This window comes from Mustela nigripes, chromosome 1, assembly GCF_022355385.1.
Source record: "Mustela nigripes isolate SB6536 chromosome 1, MUSNIG.SB6536, whole genome shotgun sequence".
In the NCBI taxonomy this organism is placed as follows: Eukaryota; Metazoa; Chordata; class Mammalia; order Carnivora; family Mustelidae; genus Mustela; species Mustela nigripes.
In genome coordinates this window covers 244,876,136-244,896,045 of record NC_081557.1, presented here as the reverse complement: position 1 = coordinate 244,896,045, position 19,910 = coordinate 244,876,136, and the positions used below count along the sequence as shown (strand labels likewise).

Genomic DNA, 19,910 nt, shown 5'->3' with positions numbered 1-19,910 from the left:
TATGACATGCGGTGGCTCCCCTTCCGGGAGCCAAAATTGAAGGAGCAGGTAAGAGCATTACTCGAGCAAATGATGTATCTCAAGGTCGTGGACATTCCCTAAATGTTGCCATGCAATCTGACGGCCTCTAGACCCTCAGGGTTATATGATGCAACCTGACCACGTTAAAATCACTTAAGATCTGCAGAGCTGTGTCATGCCTATACCCAGTGTGTTATTTGCAGACCCAGGGGTCATTCAGATGCATTCTGGACATATCCTAGACATCCAGATATACTAACTCCCATAAGAAGCTGTGCCCTCTACCTTCCAGGAATCCTGTGGACAGAGACCACTATGGGATTGGCTAAGGCTAAGCGGCGTCTCCATGGCTGAGTTCAGCCTCCTCAGAAAGCCCATGGGAACTCAAATATGAATCTAGAACAAGGCCCCTAAAAAGAGAGGGATACAAATTATGTTCCCAATAGCCTGACATTGGTTCATATTAATTCATGTTCCTGACTGGCATAGAATCATCAAGCCTTAGCATGTATCTTGTTGCCTTTGGCTGGGTCACCATGTTTTTCTGGGGCTCAGTGAGCTGCCATCTTTATTCTTAGAAGGACAGTCTTTGTTATTCACTTCATTTAGCCAAGATGTATTAAGTTTCTGCTGCTCACCTCACCATGTGTCGGGTATAGAGAACACAGAGATGATGGCCTCTTGGCTCTTCTCTCAAAGGAGCCCACAATCTAGTACAGGGGATGTACTTTCTGTAAGTAATTGCCATATGGTGTGCTAGCATTCTAATGGAGAAATTAAGTACAGTGTTGTTTCAAATGAAGGAGAAATTTTTGCTTGCATGGGCTTAGGAAGTCTTTACAGAGAAGATCTTGACTGGGACTTTGAGGAATCAGTAGAAGTTCCCTAGGTAGACAAGGCAGGGAGGGCCATTTTAAGGGGACACACCATAAAAGAACATTTCCCTGAAAGCTGGTTAGGGAAAGCATTAACACCTGGAGCCTGGTGTATATTAAGAAAAAGCAGCCATAGACAAAGCCAGATTGGGAGGGACCAGATCCTATGGAGTTTTATGAGCCATGCTAAGTTCAGACTTTATCCTCAAGGCCGTGCGGTGTCCTCAAGACCAAGGGAGTCACATATTTCTAGATCTCTCCCAAAGTGGCAGAGAGCTGATAGGAGAGGGGCCAGATTTGAGGCCTAATCTCACAAAGCATTTGCGAATTACCTGGCAAGTTGCATCAGCTTGCTCTCAGTGACTCAAGTGTTCATGCTTCAAGAGGAGACAGCAAGTCAGCGGTGGTTGACTGAAATTGTACCAAGTTCCACAGAGGACGATAATCAGAACACAGAGCCTGCTTTCTAGAACCTGATCACCTAAGCGCAGGCAAGTCTCCCTGCCCTGGGTTCTTCCAGGTGTGGGCAACTCTTCACTGTCACGTGTGCGGTATCTTCTCCCTCTTCTTCAGGGAGAACCTAGTAGTGTGTGATCCTGTCCTTTTACGGGTGGACAGCCTGACGTAAAGAGTACAAGGGGACTTACCCTACTTCCTTTGTCTCCCAGGATAGGAAGCACATGTGGTATCTTGCCCCTGAGCTGTGGCCGTTGGTGGTGTCCTGCTTTCAAGGAGTTCTGAATGTGGTGGATGTTTAACTGAGTAACGGGCCCTGAGGCCATTGTCTGTAGAGCAGGTGGAAAAAAGGGTCAGAGTTACAGTAGGCACTTCCCCTCCGGAGTTCGTGCAGTTTATTTCCAAGTCCTTATGCCCAGCTTCAACTTCTTCTCTGAGCTACACACCGACATGACCAACTGCTGACTTGGTATCTCCACGTGGATATTTAAAAGGCATCTCAGGGCGCCTGGGTGGCTCAGTGGGTTACGGCTCAGGTCATGATCTCAGGGTCCTGGGATCGAGTCCCACATGGGGCGCTCTGCTCAGCCGGGAGCCTGCTTCCTCCTCTCTCTCTGCCTGCCTCTTGGCCTACTTGTGATCTCTGTCTGTCAAATAAATAAATAATCTTTAAAAGGCATCTCAAATTTAATGTCTAAAACCAAATCCTTGACTTCTGCTTCCTCCTTGTCAAACCTGTTCTTTCCTCAGCCTTTTCCAGTCTCTTGAAATGGCACCATTTGCCCAGTGATTTGGGCCAAATTTCTTACTCTCTTCAATATACTCTCATTGTAATCCATTTCTCACTACCTCCATGGCCTCCCTCAGCCATGCTACCGACGGCCCTGGGGCTCTGTGGGCGACCTCCCAGCTGGCCTCCTGGCCTCTACCCTGATTCTCTACCTCTGCGCTCTGCACGGCAGTTAGACGGCCATTTGCCAAGTCAGTCCCATTGTGTCGCTCTTCTGTTCAGCTCCCTGATGCTTCCTAAGACACTCAGAGTAAAATTTCCAAATCTTAATAGTAGCCTTCAGAGCCATATGTAATTTGGACTTTAGTTACCTTTCAAGCTTGATTTCTTTTTTGTTTGTTTGTTTGTTTGTTTGTTTTTTAAATTTTTAAAATTTATTTTCAGCGTAACCGAATTCATTGTTTTTGCACCACACCCAGTGCTCCATGCAATCCGTGTCTAGCTTGATTTCTTAAGCAAAGTAGAGGATTTCTAGTATTCCTACCCTTGCCTTCCCATGCTCAGTCACGTCGCCTTCTTGCTACTGCTTCTCAAGAATTACAAGACCTTTTTCACCTCAAGGCTGATGTTCTCACATCCTTCTGACTGGAAGAGTGTTCCAAATGTCTTTCTCACTGCCACGCTTCCTTCCGGTCTCCTCAGTTCTCACCTCAGAGAGGCTTTCACTGACAATGCCACTTAAAATAGCTTCTCTCACCACCCCAGCTCTCTATCTTTTATTTAATCTGCTTTATTTTTTCCTCCCAACTAATTACTTTATTTCCAGTTGGCCTAGTATGGAATAATACAGTAGAGTATTGTGTCTCAAGCACTTAGAGAAATGCCTGGCAAGAATGGACACTCGATAAATATTTGCTGAACGAATACATTGAGTCAAGTTATAAAAATGTCAATATACAAAAGATAGCATTTATACATGAATTCCATCTCTTAGGGATTTTTCATCACGCCATTTACCAAAGAACAAACACCAGTTCTACTTTCACACGCCATTTGTCCCCAAGATGGAATTTCTACATCTTTTCCTCTCAAATTTGTTCAGTTCTTACTGGTTGAGCACCTTCTAGGTGCCGACAGGCGTGCAGTACACAGGTAAACGAGACTACACGGTTCTTAGCCTTGTGGAGCTTGGAATATATTCCTGTCCCTGATCTCAGATGCCGTGAAGTTGGCATTTAGCAGATGATTTTAGCCTGTGTGTGTCAACGGTGAGAAAAGAAAATAGACAACGTTTATGGAAACATGAAGCCGCGGAACAAAATCCTTTTTCTCATCATGAGCAAACTTAACTGTAAGCATGATTGTCCCCCCTACCCCTACACCCCCACTTTGGAACTAGACTTTTAGGCCATCATCAGTTTTCTTTCTCATGTTGTGTTTGTCAACTCCCTCTGTAGGTCAGTCCGAGCAGCTCACGTTCTAGAGCTTATCTGCCAACTACTTCGCAATAGGCACAAGAAAAACTCCCTTACTCATGCCATTTGGAAAAATTTTGATTACATGTGGCATTCTTCTTTTGTAGATTAATAACAGAAGAGGGAAAATTTCATCCCTGGGAAAGTAAATTTATGAAGTAAAATCTTGCCTAGCAGCAAGACTTCCTAAGAGTCTTCTGCTTATTAAACAAAGGCAACGTGCTTTAGAAGCAGGGGAAAAGAGAAAAAAAAAATTCTTTTAAAGGCTTGGGCAAAGCTTGTTGGAAAAGGAGTGGAAAAAGTAGAGTTCTGGGAAAATCCAGTTAAGCAATCTCAAGAGCGGATTTTATTTATGTGATACTTGAAACATACACCAGGCTGGGGGAATTAAACTTAATACCCTTCAAACGTGGAGACTCAAGTTACCAACCAATCCTTGGCTGCCTGGCCTTCGTGTATCTCCTCCATGAATCATACTTGCCTTAGAAAGAAATTCCCAGACAACATGTCCTTCTGGGCATGTTTTCTCCCACAGTACCACACTTTTGCCTTTTTCTCCATTATTTCAGGGAAAAGTTATTACAGAGAAGCCGCAACTGTTTTAAATTTGACCAATTTACATATGTAGAGTCCTAACCCCCACTTACTCAGCAGTCCCGGGTGTCATAGCCCAGGAGTGAGTCGGACTCCTCTAGGAGGAGAAGCCCAAGGAGACAGAAGCTTCAAATATAGAGTAACTGACTCCAATAAACTTGGCACAACTTTATTTTTCTCCATTGTCAATTTCTTAATTTTTTAAAAAAGATTTTATTTATTTATTTGACAAAGAGAGATCACAAGTAGGCAGAAAGGCAGGCAGGGGAGGGGGGCAGGATGCAGGCTCCCTGCTGAGCAGAGAGCCTGACTCGGGACTAGATCCTAGGACGCTGGGATCATGACCTGAGCTGAAGGCACAGGCTCAACCCACTCAGCCACCCAGGCTCAGCCCCTAATTTCTTAATTTTTTGACCACCATGTCTAGAATCCTTGTTGGAGGGACACCTGGATGGCTCAGGGGTTAATCATCTGCCTTTGGCTCAGATCATGATCTCAGGGTCCTAGGATAAGTCCTGTGTTGGGCTCCTTTCTCACTGGGAAGCCTGCTTCTCCCTCTGCCTGCCTCTCTCTCTCTCTCTCACACAATTAAAAAAAAAAAAAAAAAGATTGCATCTCTGCCCACTTACCAGAAGTGGGCCTATTCTGAGATGCTCTCCTCTGTCTGCAATTCTGGGGCAGTGAGTTCAAATGTATTTGGGAGTTCAAATACAGACAATTAAGAAATGAAGAAAGTAATTTTGGATTTCAAATTTGAGTCTCCTTCCTGTGGGTTTTTTTTTTTTTCCTAGGCAACTCCCAGACTTGAGGCAGAAGCTTAAAAAAAAAAAAAAAAAATTCAAAGTCGTTTGTAGAGGGAATGATAACTTGTAGGTTTTCATTAATACTTACATAGGTGTGAATTTTTGTTTCCTTTGCATAAATTAATATTTAAATGAGAAGTTATTTTATCAAAGAACAACCGACAACCAGGCTCTTCAAACTTTTCAAAAGGACATGAGCAGCCTCTAGACAGAGCCAGAAAGTAAATAATGAAGGACTTGTATTACCTACATGTGTTCTGAGTACGTGATTCTAGCTTTTGAGTTCTGCACAACTGAAAAAAAGACAGAACTTTTGTCCCTTAGAGCCAGTAAGAACGGCCAGCGAAACAAGACCTGATAGATCAATGTGCTTTTTCCATATCAGTGCTGCTAATACAGAGTCAAATTCCCATGTAAACCCATTTTCTTAACATGGCATCGTAATAAATTTAATACAAAAGCTAAAGAATACATGAAAGTAAAAACTGTCTCCTTGAGCTGAATTCTTAAAGTCAAGGTGATTTTTATACAGGGCTCTACATTTCACACACTCGTGATAAAGCTGGCTTGGTAAATTGTACAGCTTTTTGGCTTCAAAATTTGTGAGTGAATCCCATGCACAGTTCCACACGGCAAATATTCGGAAATCTACTTTTTTTTTTAATATTAAGGAATCTTGAGGCTTTGCTGCCTTTCCTCCAACTCAAAATATCCCTGCATATGCATTTTTTTTTTTAACCCCATGGACCAGAATCAACCCCAGGAGTAGCTTCTAGATACCCTAAAAGAAACGATGTTTGAGGCAAAGGACTTGGGTCATTCTGATAACTTGGCAATCAACAGCCAAGAGAATTCCAGAACTAAATTCTTATTTTGACCTTGTCATTGACCTCTGTGTGACCCTGTGTACATCAGACTGTCATCATTAACATCGTAGCCCTTAAAAGATGTGCTTCTGGGGTGCCTGGGTGGCTCAGTGGGTTAAGGCCTCTGCCTTCTGCTCAGGTCATGATCTCAGGGTCCTGGGATCAAGCCCCACATCGGGCTCTCTGTTTAGCAGGGAGCCTGCATCCCCTCCCTCTCTCTGCCTGCCTCTCTGCCTACTTGTGATCTCTCTCTGTCAAATAAATAAATAAAATTAAAAAATAAAAATAAAAGATGTGCTTCTGGTAGCAGAAGGATGAGTATGAAGCTACAGGCAAGAGGGAAAGTAACCCAGATTTCTGTCTCTGATCTTTTCCTACCCTGATCAAATCCTAAGGTCCAATTCATCACTTTTCCTCAAAGTTTCCTTTTCCCTTGGCCGGTCTCTGGCTGCTCTTCACTGCCTTTCCGGCAGGCGATTTTCTTGCATTCTTTTAAGAATGCGCCAGGTGCTATGCTGAGAACTAATGTTTCAACGGTGACCAGATCAGTGTGCCCCAGGTTTACCTGCTCCAAGCTCATTTTCTAGAAACTCTCTGCTTACAGTGCACCGTTAGCTTGTTCTGGGGTTCTGTTTCCCCCAAGTTTTGGCTCAGTGAGAGGTATTTTTCTCAATTTCTCTTGCTCGCTGGAAGAGAGGGGTAGGGCAAGGACTTGGTCTCTGAACCTCATTGTGTGGTATGTTGCCAGGTCAACAAATGACTGCTGACTTGGGTATTTTTCTAGTCTATCACCCGGGGATGGTTCTGATGCCTCCTGTGGTCCATATGGGCGTGTAGGGTCTATGCGTCATGCATGATCCCAGAGCTAGGCTGTGCTGATGTAAAGGTGTTCCCTAGGTGAGGTCCTGGGAGCCTCCCTGTCATCTTTTAATTAGACATTAATAATGAAGACTGACATCTATGGAGCTCTTGGCTTCACAGAGCTTATCCCCTATGAACGTATGACATGGCAAAATGGGAACCCCATCACTGAGGTCTTGGGTACAGCTGGTCCATTAACTCCGTATTGGGTCCAACCCTACACACACATACCCTGCTCAACTTGATTAGAGGGAGTCCAGAGTTTATCAAGCTTTTGAGATGACTTGAAAACATATGAAATATTAAAGAAAGTAGAAATAGTTGACCTGGAAAGAAGAAGAGTTAATGGAGAACAGTGAGTCTTATCTTCAAATAAGATTGTCCCATGGAAATTGATTTGGGGCTTCCCAAGAGGGTATGACTGGAGCCAATGGGCAAGCAAGATAACGGCACATTGAGCTCAGCCTAAGGACAAACTTTCTAATTAGTGCAAAGAATGGCCCACAATGCCTTGGGACACAGTGAGTTCACGGTCATCAGAGGCACAGAAGCATGAGCCATGTGACAACATGGCAAGGATTTTGCAGGGAAACTGAAGCATGGGTACCAGAGAGAATGTTGGATTAGATGATGTCTGACATCTCTTCCATATATGTGGCTTTTTAATGATGTAGAACCAGTGGTCCCCAATTTCCCAGGGCATTGTGAGCTCAAGATAGATGAACTGACAAAGATACTTGAGTGGTTGATGGAAGAGAAGCTAAGATGGGGCAACCCCGAACAGTATAGGGGAAAAAAAGTCCCTACGACTGTACATTGAAAATCAAAGCTAGACTATCTGACTCTGGGACCCTGGGAAAATAAATGAGTAGGGAATGTAGATGCAGGGTGAATTATTTTTAAAGAAATGCTCACTAAAACCTCTGTTGGCAGAACGCTAAGGAAAGACAAGCTGATGTCACTGTAAATGCAATTGTAGCTCTCCGATGTCTCAGTAATGAGGCCTCCCAGTCAAACGTGGGTTGCCTGTGGACCCACACTGGTGTTATAATGGTTGTGTATTTATGGTCTCCCTGCTCTGAGCAATAGTCTGGATGCCTACCAGCTTGGAATTTCCCTGTTTCAGGTTTAGAATGTTAAAAACTGTTTTATTTAAGCACATGCATATGTATGTATTTTTTTGTTTTGGTTTTTTTGGTTTGTTTGGTTTTTTTTTTTTAAGACTTTTTTTAAAATTTATTTGATAGTCAGAGATCACAAGTAGGCAGAGAGGCAGGCAGAGAGAGAGAGGAAGGGAAGCAGGCTCCCTGCCGGGCAGAGAGCCCGATGTGGGGCTTGATCCCAGAACACTGGGATCATGACCTGAGCTGAAGGCAGAGGCTTTAGCCCACTGAGCCACCCAGGTGCCCCCATATGTATGTTTTTAAAGCAGCAAATGCTATAATGCATGTGGTTTGACTCAGTCCTCCTTCACGGTGGAGAGGTGGAGCCCTGGGCTTGGTGGAAGGGTCACGTCTTCAAGTACAGGCACACTGTCACCTCTTAGTCTTCACCTCTTAGTACAGGCACACTGTTCACCATTACATGTCTCCACACAGTGCTAGGATAGTAGAAAGAGGCCCTCTGTTCCAGTGTACAACTCTGCAAAATGCCTCTCCTGCCTTATGTGGTGGCATCTTTGTCTTCCATTTCTCTGCTCTGTGAAGTTTCTGATCTGTGTGGTATCCTGACCTGCTATCAGCCACAGTGGCTTTCATAGGGAGAAGAGCCATTCCCAGGCTGAACGTGACCGTGACGCCCCAGGACACTTGCTTTGCAAGGCGTCAGCATAGCGCTTTCAGACTCCTCCTTCCAGTTAGAGAGGTGGATTTTGTTCTTTGTAAATGGGCTACATCTAGATGAGGCCTCTGCTTATTCCCATCATATAAACATTATTGGCTGTCTTGAGTCACCTCTCAAAAGAACAGAGAAAAATAGTCCCGACATCATCCCCCCAAAAGACAAGCCTTATTATGGTCAATGCTACTCAGTTTTCACCCTTTGGTTTTGTCTGAATAATTAGATTTTTTCCTATTTCCGTGGCTGGAAGTACTTGGTTCCACCCTGGAGACCCTTACCATGAATAGCGCATATCTCTTCCACAGCTCCTGACAGTCCCTGAAGTAGGACAAATGGAGGACAGGAGCTGTGTCTGTAGGGCTCCTTGTGAAGTGCCTGGCCCAGAGCAGCCCATGTCAGCTGGGGGTACAGAACCACTCCCAACAATCTAAGGTCCCCAGAGGAGAACACGGAGGCCAGCAGAAGCGCATCCCTTAACCTACAGAAGGGAGAGAGGGAATTTAACACTTGAGCTCTTGGAAGAAGAAGGCAAAGCAGGTGTAGCAGTTGGCCTGTGAATCTGGTAACGACCACGTCCAGAGTTTGCCTCAAAAATTGAGGATGTTTAAGGAAGAGAGAAGAGAGGAAATTTTACCCAAAAAAGATTGTCCTCTAGCCTTTGTCTGCTACTCAAGATAGCCACAGTTGTTTAACACTCCTTTGGCCCAAATCCAGTGTTCCAAGAGATGCAAGGGAGAGGCTATCCTACCCCTTGTCTTGTAGCGGGCTCTTCCTCCAAGTGTGGTGTTGAAGCTGATGGCTCCACTGCGCCCATCTTTCTGGCACATAACGATGGGGCACGCCATAGAAAAGTTTGTCTCCCCCTCACCTCCCTTCTCACGCCAGATTCACAGCCAAGAAAGGACAAGCTTGCTGATGCGAAGGGCTGTTGCCCAACACTGACTCGAGCTGCTCCGGAGGGCTAAAGCCAGTACAAACACATTAGCCTGTTTTCCATCTGACAACTGCAAACACCAGGAAAGAAAGTGAATCCCACAGAGTCTCCCTCGGAGCAGTTCCCTCAGAGTAAGGTGGCTGGTTACAAGCCACAGACCCAGCCTTGAGGAGAACTCATTTCCAAGGAAACTGATCCAGGGTTATTTACTGGAGCATTGATCCTGCCAACAACTTACTACCAAAGTCGGCATCTGAAAATCCGGTGAGAAATTTGTGTTTAAAAATGTGAATTAAACAACTCTCGCAAGCTGCTCTGTGGCATTCTGAATTTTGTCTGGCAAGCCGATTCGATGTGTAAGTCTCAGATTTTCCTCAGTTCTTATGAGGGGCCTAGGTCACATGATGGCCCCTGAGCCAAATGAATGGGGTACCTACTCAGGCCAGAGATAAACCCCCCTGCTGAGATCCTTCAAAACATTGGAGTTTCCCTGAAGATAAGGAGCACATTTGGGCTCAGGAGTTGGGAGTTTTGACTGGGGTGTTTGCCACTTATCTCTTACTCATTTTTTTTTTTTTTTTCAAGAAAGTTCCTAGCGATAACCTCATTAGGATAAGTAAGGCTTACAGTATAAAGAAAATAACATTATTATGAAATACTGCTCTAAGAATTGAGTTTCGTTGGCTCCTACCATAGTTCTTCATGTCCACTTGCTTCATTATTGTTTCCTGAGCCTGTCATTTTTGTTCTTTGCAAGCTCTGTGGGTGATAAGAGGCACTAAGGAATTCAAGATAGGGGAACAGCCAAGGGAAGGTATGTAAATGACGAATGGGTAGACCAACAAGAGGGCTGACTGGGCTTTACATGAAGGAACATGAGTAAAGGACTAGAACTTGCTTTTTGGGCCCTGTTCAGTAGGAGTTTTGTGAATACGGAGTGACAGAGACGAGTCCACTCGACTAGCCCACTGCCCACCAACAGACACTCTTAATGCTCCTTAGAGGTTGTTTTTAAAATGTCATCTGATTTATGGCTACCCAGTTCATGAACCCTAAGTTTCAAGAAAGCTCTGAAAAGAAATGTTTGCTAATATTAGCATGCAAATTCTTGAAGGTTTGGGCTGGCTATTGTTGGACAGCCGTGGGGATCTGATTTCATTGGTGCGGCTATGATTGCTTAAGACTTTAAAAACAAAATCATCCTTCATGACCTGATTTTTCCGTGGTCTGATAGCCAGACCTGTAAAGGAAGAAAGGCAGGCAGGTCAGTGACCGTCTCTGCTGCTGGGATGAGAGGTCAGGGTGTGGGATGAAGAGAGGAACCCTAGAAACTTACTCCTTTCTTCTCCACCTTGTCCCCAAATCAAGTCTTTCTTGGGGAACTTTCGAATCAACTCTGGGCCATTAGGGAGCTTGGTTGATGTACATTTCACAGGGCTAAGGTCTCCTCTGTCTGCTTCAGTAGTCAGCAGTTCTGGAAAAATGAGAAATGCTCTCGAACAGACATGACATTCGTCTGTGGCGGAAAGCCAATTTGTAAATTTATGGTGTGGAGTGGACCTCCCCAGTAAGCAATATATTTGCTGTTTGGAATGTTCTGTGCAAGCGTCAATGAATATAGCAGAGAAGAAGAGAAGTCAGAATTGGTGATGGTCACAAAAATATAAAGGATCAAGGCAAAGGCCTTGAATCAGGCTGTATTGGAACCTATGACGTCATCCCTGTATCTCTCAAGCGTTCATCCTTCCCCATGCCTCCGTGTCTAGCACTGTAGATGCAGGATTTCTCTTCTGGTGGTGGTAGAGTGGCTGCCACAACTCTGGTCCTTTTTCTATACTATTTGCCTTTGGTCTGGGTTTTAGACTTCACACTGTATGCTCTGTACTATCTGAAAAGTCCTTCAGATGTGGCTTGCGCACCATGAACCATGACTTAAAAATAACGTTTGATGAGGTCTGTTGCCTAAGTCAAACCTTTCCTAGTTTTTCCCCTTGAAACGGGTTTTACTCCCTGATGTAAAGATACAGGAAATAATTCTCATGTTCTTGCCAAATTACGAAACGGGGACTGCTGTGAGAAATACTAGACACCATTTTTTTCCCGTAAAAGTGGACTCCGACTTGCATCTTGGTGAGTCCCTGGTGCCGAACGTGTTGGCTGGAAGCTCTGAGAGTGGCTAATGTCTGTGTCTCCTCTCCCAGGCCAGTGAAAGGCGTGTCCACCTCGTCGTGTCCCGCCAGGTTCGGCTGCAGAGTCCTGACATCATTCAGGATAATGGCTGGAACAGCAACCACAGCTGGTCCCCAGGGCCAGGGGACAGGAGCAGCATTCCCAAGGTGAGCCCCAGCTGGCGTGTGTCTGTTCCTCCTGCAGGAAGCGATTTCTTGGGAAGGCTGAACACTTTACCATTTCTAAGTGTAACCTCTGGACTTCATCACTTGAACACTGTTTGACTTGTCCTGTAAAACAGAAAGCCTAAAGTCCCATCCTCGGGACCTGGTGAGATAACAGGTGTCTCCCATCCAAGCAAGAGGGAAGAAGGTACAGGAGAGTTTTGAAACCTGATCTTGCAGACTTCACAGGGAGACATAGTTTCAAGTCAAAGCCAAATAGATGTCATGTTTTTCCCACAGTCAATTTACTTAAGGGCCGTTTTCATTCATTTTGAAATGAAACAGGATTTGCTTGGCTTTTGACTTTTGAAGTGCCCAGTCTGCATGAAGATGAAAGTATTTTATTAAAAGTCAAATTATTTACTATAATTACATATTATATTTCATATAAATTGAATTATTTTAATTAAAAATTAAAATAAATTCTGCTAACTTTAGTATGTTTTTGCAGAAGAACCCAGGAAGATAATATAAACACTTCAAGTTCATGTAACATTAGGGAGTGGTGGGGAATGGGGCAATCAGAAAACAGATGCCCTATCTTAACAGCACTTAAATTCAGAAATAACATCAAATAATGTGGATTAAGCAGAATGTATCTATAGATTGAATGCATCTTCAGGCTGGCAATTTGTAGCCTCTCTTTCAATGAGGTGACTTAGCCCAGTTTGTACTTCTGTCTTTGTCTTCTATTAGAGGCAATGCCATAATCTCACCATTGGATGGCTATGTAAAGCAACACAGACCTTGCTTAGCCCAAAATCAGAGTCCCAAAGCCTTGGTTGGCATCCTACTGTGATGGCAATGAGTTTCTAGCCAGTTCTCCTAAGATCTGATTCCATTAAATCACTTATAACTAAAAAAAAAAAAAAAAAAAAAAAAAAAAAAAAAAAAAAAACCCAAAACCAAAAACAAAAAACCTATAGGTAGCCCATTCATCTTGCAAGAGGGATTAAGGAATGCCTATCGTAACAATCAGAACACATCAGGCTGAGTTTCAGTTTGGAATAATTCGCAAGTTTGGGTTTTTGAGTAATGGATGCAGAAACAAGACTCAAAATTTTGATTTTGAAACATGCCATTAATGACACAGCCTAGAAGCCCACACCCCCAACCCTTTCCCCAGCCAGCTAGCCAGCCATGTCCCATGAATCCATAAATTTCAGTCTTATTTACAGTAAGCAATCTAGACAGAGCAGGCAACTCCTGCTAAAACATTTTTAGGATAAGGACGCCCAGGTGTCTTTGACTAGTAAATACCATTAGTGTGTTTAAATTAAACTAATGGTATTTATTAATGGAAAACTAGTTTATTAGCTTAATCTAATTAATCTAATTAACTAATTATAGTTGGATTAACTAGACCATACTGTATTCTAGCTCATTAAACCACTAAGCATGAGGCTTCTGTCAACACTGTGGGTCTACAATCCCTTCCACCCAACCACCAAGAATCATGGAAAACAGCCGGAATGAGCTGTTCAAGTTTTTGCTGCAGGCTCTGTCATGTATTGAATTCCTGGAAAACATACAGAACAAACTGGCCTGGTGGGAAATTGTAACATTTTCTTTTTAACTTATGGTTCTGTCTGCCTTCTGAGATGCCCTCAAACACACACACACACACACACACAGGGCCTATTTAAAATAAAACGAAGACATGTGGCTCTTTGATGATTTAGATTTTTATGATCCTACTAAGCTTTGTTTTATCTAGGAAACAACATGGCTTTTTGAAAGTAGGACTAGCTTAAATGAGTCAGAGAAATACCAAAGAAGGCAAACCAAGACTTACACAGAAAAGTTTGTAGCCAACTGAAAAGTTAAAAGACAAACAGGCATCAAATGTAGGTATGTGGCTACCTCTGTGGGCGAGGAAAGGGAAAGTGACCAGAGAGAAATCCCAGGGAGACGTCAACTAGAATGGAAACTGTATTTCTGATGCTGGGTTATAAGGTACAAGGGTAGGTCATTATGTTCATCTTTATACTTTTTAAAAAAATGAATCTAAAAGGTTTTATTTTAAAAATCCCAATATTCTATGAAGTATATATTTTTATAGCTAAGTGATAAGAAGACTGGTGTCCATGATGTTTTTGAATCCACTTGAATTAGTTCATACTAAATTGTGTTTTTGAACATTAGGGAACATCCTGAGCTCTCTGAAGGAGGGAAGGGGGCTTGGGAGAAAACCCAGATGGAAAAGAAAATCTCTTTCATATTTAACTCTCTTTCTGACCAGAGTCAGGCCACTCAGCGTGGGGGGAAGGGTTCATGGTGGTACTTGGGCTTTCCATTGCTAACATGGGTCTCTCTGGTGGGGAAGGCAGACAGCTGTCAGAAACACAAGACAATGATGGATATGTTTCCTTTTTGGGATATGTTTCCAGTCTTTTGTGTGGATCCCTCAGGTGCTTGAAACCTCTCCTTGCTCAGCACAGCAAGGCTGCTGGGTAAAGCCCTGAACAAGTGTGCAAGAAGACTCCACTCTCCAGGAACTCACATCTACAAGCAGAACTATTCAATCTGTGCAGCCAGGAGCATGTAGGTTTCAGCCTCCGAGTCTTATTTGTCATGTATTTTATTTGGCAGAATTGGGTTTGAGTTGAGTTCTGTGGTCAAGGAGATAAACTGTTCCTGGAAAATTGAGGAACCAGTCCTTTCATGTATTTTTCTGACAGTTGTCTGAAAATTGATAGGTTAATTTTTATCACGTGTTTAAACATGACCTCCCAAAGCAGTGTGGTGGGAGATCACAGATTTAGTCAGATATCTGGGGTTTCAGTTGCCAATCCCACCTCCTGCCCACTGCCCTCCCCACCACCCCCTCCACTGCTGTCCCGGCCAGCTGGGGTTCACTGATCAGTTTCATTTTAATGTTGAGTCTCAGTTTTTCTGTCTGGGCACATTTAAGTAGATAATGAATATTTCTTTCCCTTTCCTCAAGGAATATGTGGCCAAATTGTGCATTATTCAAGGAATATTTACTCACAACAAAATAATTAGAGACCCACTTATTTTTATTAACTGGTGTAGTGGGTGAGAAGCTATTTCTGGAATATTTCATAAGATATGTGATTTTGCTACTTTCAGATGAATTCACTGACACATTTTTTTAAAACAGATTTTTGGGGGGTTTTTGGTCTTTTTTTTTTTTTAAGATTTTATTTATTTATTTGACAGAGATCACAAATAGAGAAGCCAGCAGAGAGAGAGGGGAAAACAGGCTCCCTGCTAAGCAGAGAGCCTGATGTGGGGCTCGATCCCAGGACCCTGAGATCATGACCTGAGCCAAAGGCAGAGGCTTAACCCACTGAGCCACCCAGGTGCCCCACTGACACATTTTTTTAAACAAAATATTCTCAGATCAAAGGTCTTTCTTTGGTCACAGGAGTGCCCTACGTGGGCATTCTTCCCCAGTTTGTAAATGAAGCTGGGGGAGCATTGAGTGATGATGGTATTATACGATCTCCAATGATACTACTGTTAGAGATCTGAATAACAATAACGTGTGTTTAAATAGCCAGTTGAATTATTGGAATCTTCCTCTGGACAAATATTGTAAATATTGATAAAACCCAATATTGGCAGATGTGGGAAATCAGCATGTTCACAATGTATTGGTGAGATTATACGTGATCAAACTATTTCATATGTATCGAAATGTAAAATGCCCAGGCCCTTTGACTTAGCAATTGTACTTTTAGGACATTAGCCCAAAGAAATATTTACACAAGTGCATGAGATATGTGTCTAAGGATGTTCACAGTGACACTGTTTAATTTTGTAGGAGACTTATAAACAACCAAAATGGTCATCAGCGGGGGGATAGGACAGAGCCACGTGAAGAAGTACTAGGCAGCTGCTCAAGAATGCAAAAGACCATGTGTGCATGCGCGCATGCACATGTGTGCGTGTGTGTGTGTGTGTGTGTGCATATATATATATTTTTAATGGGAAAAGGTGTCTGTGTTTTCCAGAGGATTTCATACTGTGTTTTAGACATCACCGTGGGAGCTACCCCTCCAATATCCCTGGCTTCCATGTGGAAATAATGGAAGAAAACAAAACCCTTCTTTGTGAGGATCAGGAGTAAATGCTTTATGAACATCCTCAGGAACGAGTCGGAGGAACAGAGCAGCCAGTAGGAGTCCCTAGTTTAGAACTTTACCCGGCATTGGGGGCATTTCAGACCTGCCTGCATCTTCAAGTAGGGCTCTTCTGAGAGATGTCTGTGATTATAGGTGGAGACCTGCCGGATCTAACTGCTCTGTGGAAGAAAAAAATCACATACTGAGAACGGACCTGGAGAGCACCTCCAGAACGACTCCAGAGTGCTAGGACCACTGTGTTCATACTGTTAGTTATTTGTCTTATTTGGAAACTTTGCCCTGAAGAAGATCTCATTTCAGTTTATAATTCACTTCTGATAAAGAGTCTCTTCGAGGTTCTGGGGTTTACAGAGACATACAATGGAGACCTTACAAATACTAATTGTAACATTTGCCTTGGCCATAATAATTTGCAATTCCTGATTCAGTATTCCGTTACTACCAAAAACAATTTGTGGCAACTTGTAATTTAACCATCCATTTATTTGACAAACAGAGTTACCATCCTTAATGTGCTAAATGCTGTGTCTGGTGCTAGGGATATAATAGTAACAGGCTCTTACTGGATACAATAAGGCCATTAAAACAGGCATGGGTACTTTGATACCATAGAAAATCACGAGATATAAATGAACAAAAAGCCTAGGCTTATCTTCATAACGAAGTATTAAAAATGGACTCTTGTGCATGCAGACAATAGTTCTCTATGATGTTAACCATCAACTTTACAAAAGTTTAATTATCATTCTTGATCTGTCTGGCCCCCACCTCCATGCCCAAAAAGACACTTGCTTGTTTCCAGAGTGTCTTCATGAAAATGCAAATATTAATACAAATTCTCCTCCCCCTTTTAAAACAAAAGGTAGTATACTTACACTTTGTTTTGTACCCTGCTTTTGATTTAATCTTCTTTCTTTCGATACAACTGTAAGCTGTATTTTGAGCTATGGACTTTTCTGAGGTCTGATCAAGTATTACAAATATTTATTTGCAGCGCATGTTCCCACTTATACCCCGAGGTCACACAATCAGGGAGAATACATTTTTAGAAAATTATATGTTGATCTGTATTCATTGATAAACAGTGCCTTTGACTGTCTTATTGCTTCAAGATAATACTGTGGGTAGCTTTGAATGTTTTTTGTTTAAAGCTGTTGAACCAAAATCAGAGTTCTCTTACTTGCTTTTCAAAAGTTGGTCCTCAGTATATGCTATACAATGTGTATAGTATATTTTTATGTAATAAAATCAAATGGTAGAACTGCATATTACTTAAAAATGCTGAAGTAAGAGGGAAGATGCTAATTGGAGGGAACCCAGTTAGTAGAGTGTTTTTTAGAGTGGAACATCTACAAAATCCATTATTTTTCTTTAGGGAGTTCTATTATAGAACTCCCCACCTAAATTAAACTGAAACTATTTATTTAAAATATGGTTACTTTTTTTTTAACTTAGAAAAAAAAATCCTGATACTCATGAATGACAAGACTTTTATGATACTACTATCAGGAATAAATGAGTCACCTGAAAAATTTAGGGTGCAGTTCACTTTGCGTGTTTACTGTTTCTCCAGTGATCTCCAACCTGTTCCTCTTCCATTTTTTCCATTCCCGTTTGGAATGTAAACTTTCTCGGAATCAGCCTATAGAATTTGAGATAATGCCACTCTGCTGAGGGTAGGAGGCAAAGCGAGGGTTTTCTCTGCAAGGACTATTGTCATATATTTATCCGACTTGGGTAGTTTTTGTATGTAGGAAACGCAAGCCCTCTTGTGAGCCGACGTGCTATGTTTGTTTTTCTTTCTGTGCCTTTAGCCCCTCCATCCTGTGGTCACTTGCCACGAGAAGGTGGTAAGTGTCCGAAAAGACCCCAGCGAATCTCTCGGCATGACCGTGGCAGGCGGGGCGTCACATAGGGAATGGGATTTGCCTATCTACGTCATCAGTGTTGAGCCCGGGGGAGTCATAAGCAGAGATGGAAGAATAAAAACAGGTAAAAGGACACCTCAGGTACTGGGGCAGAGGGGGGTTAAAATGAGTTAGTGGCTTGCTGGGTCAGGTCACTGCTTCCAGAATTAAGGAGAGGATGAGAGGCTGAGCTGCCCAGAACCTCTGTTACCCACTGACCGTGACTGGTTTGAGTCTAGCGGCTGGACTGGGTTTTACCCCTTAGTTTGTGTGGGTTGGTGTGGGCCGCTTGGCTTGCTAATAAGGCAAGTACCTGCAAATATGCCAAGTAATGGGGAAACTCTACAGTTCAACTAAATAGCATAATTTGGCTTCCTTCTTTCTAAGTGGTTCTTGGCGGGATTGGTCCTGTGAGGAACCTATTCATGAATTGTTCCAGTGTATGGATTGGATGAGAGAAATGCTTTCATAGAGTTTGAGTCAATGACTGTTCAGTGAAAGTACCCTGGTAAGAAGATTCCATTAATCTTATGTGTCCCGGGCTACTCTGAATGAAGGAAGGGGATGTCACATATGTGTCCTTAATGATATTGTCAATTTCCATGAAGGGTGAGTTCAGATGGTTGAGCAGCTCTGGCATGTAAGGGCTCAGATACAAGAGAGGAATGTGACGTTTCCAAAGTACAGTTGCTCAGCATGAAGAGCCATGGGGAGGGGAGGGGTAGCACGGGGAAGGATTTCTTTGGCCAACCTAACAGTGCATCTTCTGGGGTCAGGCAGGACTGCAAGCCTTTCCCGTATGTCTCTTCCTATCTTTTTACTCTTGCTATGGCTATTTTGTGTGAAAAAGAGGATATTCAGTGGAGGCAGAAAATCAGGAGAGAGATAAGAGAATAGAAATTGGAGGTAGGAGAGGTATGTTTGCGACTGTCTTGTTCTTCCTTTTCATCCCAGCCCCTGGGTGGGGAAGGATGAGGGCCACCAAGAAGTGACGTGTTTGTGAGAGAATGCAAGCAGAGGATTGGGTAGTAGGGTGTGTGTAGATGGCCTTGCACAAACTATGTGCTTGCCCAATGGTAGGAGTACCATCTTTGCAGTGAACCACAATGGTAACTCCTTTTTCCTTCTTCAAGGGTGTAGTTCCAGCTCATTTTTCTTAACTGCTACAGACTCCTCTGCCAGCCACTTTCAGGGGTAGTCTCTTACTCGCTCATGCAATCCTTATTTCTTGGTTAACTACCATATGCCAGGATCCATGCAGGCACTGGGAGTTTTTGCCAAATGCCCTCCCTTTGTGCTGAAAACAAGAAACAAGACATGAAGAAAGAGGTTTTCTTTGATTAAATAGTAAACAAGGCTAATTTATCTTTCTTCTTTCCTTTTTTTTTTTTTTTTTTTTTTAAGGCAAGAGCCAAACACTAATGGGTATGCTTTAGAAACCTCCAAACAAAACTTACCTTGAAACATGCACCTGCTAATCATTTGCTATCCAAGAACTTGGCCTCATGTCAGTGCGGGAGGCTAACGACAAGCCCCCTTGCCCTGCTCACTTTCCCACATCCCACTCCATCTCTGCCCCTTGGCACTTTTATGGAAGTTTCTGTTTGCACTCTCACTAAGGACGGCTTCTGCTTGTTTGGCCGCTAGGTGACATTTTGTTAAATGTGAACGGGATCGAGCTAACAGAAGTCAGCCGGAGCGAGGCGGTTGCGTTACTGAAAAGCACATCCTCCTCAGTGGTTCTTAAAGCTTTGGAAGTCAAAGAACGTGAGCCCCAGGAAGCCTGCAGCAGCTCAGCAGCTCTGGACTCCAACCACAACATGGCGCCCGCCAGAGACTGGTCCCCCTCCTGGGTCATGTGGCTGGAATTACCACGGTGAGTCCCAACGTGACCTGCTTGGAGATGTGTGGGAGGAAACACCCTCTTAGAGCACTCTTTTATTCTCTTGGGCTGATTCCTGGCACTAGCATCTTCGTGAACCCCAGGTTGGATTGTAAGACTATTTGAAATAATTCCGTCTTCTCTTCTGTAACTGAAAATTCA

General features: G+C 43.1%; 1 protein-coding gene across 3 annotated transcripts in view; it reads left to right on the top strand.

Annotated features, from left to right (window-relative positions):
• LNX1 (ligand of numb-protein X 1) overlaps positions 1–19,910 on the top strand; it is a 178,881-nt gene that overhangs the window by 150,722 nt on the left and 8,249 nt on the right. For all 3 annotated transcript variants that reach the window (XM_059383964.1, XM_059383955.1, XM_059383972.1), the window contains 3 exons: positions 11,656–11,790; positions 17,774–17,951; positions 19,514–19,742. In XM_059383964.1, coding sequence (XP_059239947.1) covers positions 11,656–11,790; positions 17,774–17,951; positions 19,514–19,742 — 542 coding nt within the window. The remainder of the gene's footprint in view (positions 1–11,655; positions 11,791–17,773; positions 17,952–19,513; positions 19,743–19,910) is intronic.